Source organism: Embiotoca jacksoni, unplaced genomic scaffold, assembly GCF_022577435.1.
Source record: "Embiotoca jacksoni isolate LCO1_2020_lvr unplaced genomic scaffold, fEmbJac1.0.p SCAF_4, whole genome shotgun sequence".
Taxonomy (NCBI): domain Eukaryota; kingdom Metazoa; phylum Chordata; class Actinopteri; family Embiotocidae; genus Embiotoca; species Embiotoca jacksoni.
The window spans coordinates 9,350,582-9,357,500 of record NW_027185392.1 but is presented as its reverse complement, the minus strand read 5'-3'; the positions used below and the strand labels follow the sequence as shown (position 1 = coordinate 9,357,500).

The 6,919-nt window shown below is 42.8% G+C and overlaps 1 protein-coding gene across 10 annotated transcripts in view; it reads left to right on the top strand.

Annotated features, from left to right (window-relative positions):
- The window catches only part of nfixa (nuclear factor I/Xa), a 114,403-nt gene that overhangs the window by 86,176 nt on the left and 21,308 nt on the right, over positions 1 to 6,919 (top strand). For 7 of the 10 annotated variants that reach the window (XM_069168494.1, XM_069168498.1, XM_069168500.1 and 4 more), the window contains 5 exons: positions 4,056 to 4,118; positions 4,479 to 4,553; positions 4,925 to 5,048; positions 5,505 to 5,540; positions 5,968 to 6,095. In XM_069168494.1, the coding sequence (XP_069024595.1) occupies positions 4,056 to 4,118; positions 4,479 to 4,553; positions 4,925 to 5,048; positions 5,505 to 5,540; positions 5,968 to 6,095 (426 nt within the window). The remainder of the gene's footprint in view (positions 1 to 4,055; positions 4,119 to 4,478; positions 4,554 to 4,924; positions 5,049 to 5,504; positions 5,541 to 5,967; positions 6,096 to 6,919) is intronic. The other 3 variants (XM_069168495.1, XM_069168502.1, XM_069168501.1) reach the window with 1 other exon arrangement.

Sequence of the window (6,919 nt, the reverse complement as noted above, 5' to 3'; positions counted from 1 at the left end):
TGTGTCAAACCAGTTGAGATAGGTGTAGATGACATGTGCTTCAAATCAGGCCCGAAGTGCAAAAGCTTTTGGAGAGAAAACACTGTATATGTAACGGCTAGAATGGCGATCATCAAACATAGTTGGTTATCACAGGGCTTTCATCTGCTCCTTTTGTACATTAGGTCACACTATGTACTGTACACTCTGTTTTTATCTGTGTATTTTTTTTTTTTACTTGAAGGCGCTGCAGAGTAGGCTGAAAGGTTTGAGGTTAGACATGGGGTTTGCTGGCATTGGAGGCAGAGGGGCATCTGGGGTAAGGTGGGGGCTGCAGGACTATGATTGGGGTTGCGGAAGGGAGGGCTTTAGGGGGCTGCGGTGAGAAGATAAGGGGCTGGATGTGTGGTTAGGAGGCTGGGGGGGAGGGGGGGTGTCTGTTGTAGACTGCAGCTTGCAGAGTGGTGATAACCAGCAAACCAGACCTCTGTCTTACCTCCCTGTCGCCCTGTCCTCCTCGCTTCTCCATACAGCTATATGATGGCACCTATTTCCAATGAGTATGTAGTGATGTGCTGTAAGCATTGTGTTAGAGGAGCCTCATCTCAGAACACTACAGCCACAAATGTTGGAAGTTTGCAGTATCTAGCTGGGTTATCTTACTCCAGAGTCTCTAGAATAGCTTTTCAAGAGCAGAATAAACTCTGTAGGCAGGAAAGCACATATAATCGAAACTTCTTCCCCCTGAATAAAAGAGAATTTTGAGAAGAACAATAGGAAGGAGAATAGGAGTCATGTAACCTTCTGTCTCATGTACTCTGAGAGTTGAGGTGGTTGGACCAGTCAGGACCTCAGGGTGATCTTGAGGACAGCTATCAGTTTTCCTGCTGCTTCACATATCTGCCTGACAGTGTCTTATCTACCACGAGCCTCAGCTTTCACACTTCTGATGCAGCAGAACATGTTGGGGTCATGACAGGCCAACAATAGGCAATTTAAGAAACATCATGGGCAGGGTTTCCAACTGCGGGGTGTTTCCAAAATGTGATATGTCCATATTGAAAAGCAGTTGTTCTACGTTACTCAGTGAGATACGCAGTATATAATTCCAAACCAGGAGATATCATGGTCTTTCCAAGAAGGGTCCCTCAAATCAAGATGTCCAAGAGATAGGAGTGCCATGGTATAAATTCAGTATTTTAAGAACATCTGAATTTGTTTGGTTTTTTTTGAAGAAGAAGAAGAAAAAGAAGAAAATAACATAAGACCCTGATTTAATTTTTGTCTCATATGAAATAGACAAATTAAATCATATTCTGTAACAATTGGCAGGCACCAGGAAGAGACTGGGGGCTGATTAAAGCTTCAATTTGTGACTTTCCTCTGATTTAAAACAAACACAACTGAGCATCAAGTGCCGCACCTGCTAAGCATTTCCCATACATAGGTAAATTTAGACCCACCCACATATAAAATCGCTCTTCATTTTAGGTAATTCATAAAGTCTTTTCAGACCAATTCTTTGCTACATACTTGTCTGTGTTGCAAGGCAGTAATTGAGTGGGGGATGGAGGCTGTTCTGCACACAGCTGGCTACCTGCCTATTGCCTACACCAGAGGCATTTAGAGAACATCAGTAAATTGTAGAATCAACTGATGTCTGCATGTGAGGCATTGACCGGACATCAGTAAATTGTTGCATCTAATCGATAGTCTGCAGATGAGGTGTTCAGGGGAAATCTGTGAATCATACTCACAGAAAATATCCTGGTTTACTACTGTGCCCCTCTAAACTGCATGAGTCTCTGCATGCACATTGGACACACGCTGCACCACCACTCAACCTGTGGGAAACCCTTGTGAAACATAAATATAGGCCACACCAGTAAATGGCTAAACAAAATATGACAAGTGAGGTATGATTATAGAATAATAAAAAACCGAATAGAATTTATCTTAACGCAACAGTTTGACCAGACCAACAGAAATGGCAGAGTAGAAAACAGGCTTTACTTTTAAGTTTAAAAAAACAACAACTTGTTATGCGACATTTATGCCTTCACTTCCATCTGTGATGGTAAGTTAACTTGAGGTCTTGTGAAGCTTTATAGCAGCAAATCATACTTTGTAACTCCCACAGTAGACTATGTGATATATCTCGAGCATACTGTACATACAGAAAGGTCGCTGTGTATCTAACCAGTGTATGTATGGTGTGAGAAATAGTGTTTACAATAATGTTGAGCCCTGCGGTGAAATACTACACGACGGTAAAAAATAAATAAATAAATAAAAAAGTCCTGTGAAGTCAGGTTGTTTTCTCAACAGCTTTTATTGGCCATCATATATGTTTACTCTTGAGTGTGTACCTCAATGTTTGTCCACGTACGAGTGCGTGTATGTGTGCGTGTATGTGCGTGTATGTGTGTGTATGTGTGTATGTGTGTGTGTGTGTGTGTGTGTCTGGGTGCGCGTGCGGCGGGGGCGCAGCCTCGTATGTTCGAGTGAGTGCCGTCAGTTAGCTGGAATGTGGCACTACCGCCAATGCTAAGATGGCTGCCAAGCTCTAAGATGGCTGCCAGGATTACACCCCAGCCAGTGAAACACAGAAGAGCGAGAGATTCTGCATGAGAAGAGAGAAGGGGGGAGAGAAAAAAGAAAAAAGAAGAAGAAAAAAAAAAAGAAGCTCTCTTTCATTTCTGGGCTCTTTCTCTCTTTCTTTCTCTCTTTCTTTCTTTCTTTCATTCTCGCTCTTGTCTGTCTCGCCCCTCTCTCTGTGGATAAGCAGTGCTTCGTAAAGGCAGCGAGACAGGTCTGTTATTGTTTCTGCTCAGTAATCTGTGGCTTAGTGTGGCTGCAAGGCAAGTGCTGCTGGCAGGAGTCTGTGTGCTCTGTTATCACCTACAGCCTGCAGATAAACACCTCCTTTAGTTAGCTTGCTAGCTAGCTACACCCGGCTCGGCCTTAATGGACGGCCGACGGCGCCGGTCCCCCTCCCCCCCCCTCCCACGCCGCTTCGTTCACCAAACTCGTTCTTGCAGTCGCAAAGAGCCAGGAAACACGTGCGAGCTGCCCAGCCCGTGTTTGCATCTCCACGAACATGTACATACACACACAACATTTATTCTGACGGCGTTGTCAAAATAATCCACCAGGAAGGCCCGACATTTTTCAGAACTCGTGTCACTAAACTTCCGTCTTCAAAAACAAAACAAAAAAAAAAATCCTCATTCAGCCTGTTGTTCCTTCAAGTCTAATAGTAGGCTACCTCTGGGTTACCAAGACTTGTTTGCCATGTTTTTTTTGTCTTCTCATGTGAGTGAAGCCTCAGTCACTTCATAGAGCAACCATAGCAGGTGTGTGTGTGTGTGGTTGTGCAAAATGTGTGTTTTTCTTTGCTGTCCTTGGATCCTAACGGGGAGAACTTTGCTTCAACTTCAACATAACTCTGCCTCAAATCCCTCGGGGCAAACCAGACTTGTATGGTCAGCCTTTTCACTAGGTCTTTGTGTGTGTGAATGTGTGTCCATGCAAGGAATACAACATGTATTAAAGTGTGAAACAGAAATTAGAGAAAGAAACAGATTGAGAGAGAGAGTGGTGCATTGTGTGTGTGTGTGTGTGTGTGTGTGTGTGTGTGTGTGTAAGGTGCTCTGTTTACGCAGACTAAATCCCTACCAGCAAGAAAGTATTAAATAGGATTAGGGTGAGGGATATGATTGCGTGGTTAGATACTAAATGGCATAGCAGCACACTGTAAATTATTGCACCTTAACTCCGGAGGGACAGAGGAAGACGAAAGAGAACATTCTTAGATACGAGACTGTCACACAAAAATGTGTGAATTCACACGCACACACATTCACAAGATGTACACCATACCCCCAGCACATACTGCAAGTCCCTCTTATTCCCTCTCACACTTCGAATATCACAGTTCTGGCAGCATGGATAGAGTTCTGATTCATTGGGACATTGTAAACTTCGCAGTATGTTTTTTATTCTTCAGCATGCAAACCAGATCCTAATCATTTGTCTTTCTCAACTCTCTCCTCCCTGTCTCTGTTTCCAATCAGAATCTGGACAATCAGACAGCTCCAGCCAACAGGGGGACACAGACATCAAACCACCACCCAATGGTAGGTACCCACACTCACAAGCACACTCACACACACTCACAACATGTCCATGTCCAAACACACTATCAGATCAGCAGACTAGAATTGATTCTATCATGCTTATCAGTCTTAACATATTCCAATTATGGATCCAATTATCAAACACACTCACACAGATGTTGATCCACAAACAGAGTTGCAGATGGTCGCCCTCTCAAAGGCAAGTGATTTTCAGGGTTTCGTTTTTTTTTTCTGGGTGGGGGTGGGGGGGAGAAGAGAAGGGGGGGGGGGGGTATTGAAATACAGCACCATGAATTTCTGATGTTCTTTTTTTTTTTTTTTTTTCTCTAAAGCTTTTGTGTGTGATTGTTCTCTGTGCAGGGCACCTGAGTTTCCAGGACTGCTTCGTCACCTCAGGGGTGTGGAATGTGGCGGAGCTGGTCAGAGTGTCTCAGAGTAAGTAGGAAAAAAGACACAACACAGACAAACACAAGGCCTGCACCTAAACAACAGCCATGCTACAGTTTATACGTTATATAGTTAACGCTGCATTTGCATTTCCTGATTACAACTACAAACTACATCAAAACAGTATAGCTTTCTGATGAGGGTTTTATTCTGAAGGAGCCCAGTACTGAACCAGTATATGCTCCCTGAGTGGATGTACTGATGAGACAAAATGTAACTCTGAGAATGATTATTTTTCTCTGTTGAAAAACGGAATATTAACGGAATATAGATATCACATCATTTCATGTATGCATATTTCCCCTGCCTTCCTCATGTTTCTGACCTCACCCTCTTTATTTTATTGTTCTCCCTGTCAGCTCCTGTAGCCACAGCATCAGGTCCTAACTTCTCGCTGGCAGACCTGGACAGCAGTCCCAGCTACTACAACATTAACCAGGTGGCTCTGGGGCGGCGCTCCCTCACCTCCCCTCCTTCCACCAGGTAAACACTCCCAGCAATGTTTCCACACCGACAACAGTACTGTGGGGTGCACAGATGTGTGCGCTGCACAGGAAACATCAATGACATCTATAACATGCACAGCTGTCTACCATGAGTAAAATATTTAATGGGTGAAACCACCGAGTGTCTTTACCAGTTTTCCCTTTGTTATTATCTGTGTTGCCAAAACTGGAAGGAAGTGGGCAATCTACACTGTAATGAGAGTGTACTGCTCCTTCCCACAAAGATGACTTTACAGCATTTCATAGTTGGTATTTAGTACAAGTCCAGTCCCAGTCTTGGAAGCTCTTTTTTTTGTTTTATATATATATGTGTGTGTCTCTCTGTTAGCTGCTGTCCTCATTATAAATGTGTGATGGCTCTTTCTGCTTTTTCCTATTCTGTGTCTTTCTTAACTTTCTCTCTTCTTACTTCTGTCATCTGCTGTCACTTTAGGTCTGAGGTGGAGTTGTACGCAAACCTTCCACGGAGGTAGTTATAAACACCCAAAAGATACAAATGAATGAGACACCTACACACACACACACACACACACACACACACACACACACACACACACACACACACACACACACAGAGAGAGAGAGAGAGTCTTAATGTGTGGCTGTCTTGGCTGTCTATCTTTTCTTTCTGTTTCCTCCTTTTTCATTCATAGTTATGACATTTCTTGTGCTTTGTGTGTTTCTCTCCAAGGCTTTGCAGGAGTAACATTGTTTCCTCTAAGATGCAGAAGTTGCAGCCTGTTTATATGATTGCTTTTTAGTTATTAGTTCTGCTAGGTGTTGTATGCTGGAGTCATAGATTCCCTATTGTGATACTTTTTTCTTTTTTTTTTTAAATTTTTTTAATTCATGTCTCCTCTCCCCCTGTCTTTACTCCACCCACCAAATATCCTCAGCTCCACCAAGAGGAAGTCCTTAGATGACAGCGAGCTGGAGAGCCCCACAGATGATGTTTTTTACCCTGGACGTTCGCCTGCTGCCAGCTCCTCCCAGTCCAGTGCGTGGCCCAATGACATGGACGCAGGTACCCTCACATCCCACTCCCACAACCCTCACCTATGCTAAGCAAGCATCATGAAACTTTTGCAACATCCCGCCTTACCCCTACCCCACCACCAAAGTCTAAACTGATGTCTCTATCTGACTTTGTCACTTCTTCACACTTCCTACCTCAATCAACTGCCTTCACTCTGGATGTACACACCTCTCAAAAAACTCCCATTCATCTACCAATCAACCACCTTTCTTCAGGCCCATTTGTCAAGCGAAACATTTCATTTAGCGTATATTGAAAGAGATGAGCATGATTGACTACTATGTATTGGTCCAAGTCTCAATCAATATTAAGCTGAAGTATTTAGGTTGTTTAAATGTGTAATACCTGACTGTATACTCAAGCATATAAATATAGTGTGTATAGACTTGAAATAGAAAAATGTTAAAAATCACATAGTTTCCTCAGATTTTTCTCAGTTTATGAAAGCCATACAAAAACCTGCCAAAAAAAAGGAAGTGTAGATAAGTAATGAAAAGCCAGGTAATGACCGTCACCTTGTGACGAGGCTATTTTACACTGATTGGAATTGTCTCTTTCTTTATTGTTCAATAAATGGGTTTAAAAGCATCATCATCTTTTAAATTACAATCTGCGCTATTCTGGGTCAGATTTTCCCTATACTGTAACACCATCATAATAACTCCAGAATGAAACAGCTTCAGACACTGGGAATATAAATGCCAAGATCAAGAAAGAAAGAAAAGTTTACAGCAACCTGTATTAAGGCTTTATGTTAGAGCTTCCTTTGTTTTGGCAGTAACCACTACTTGTGTTATTCAGCTTTGGACATT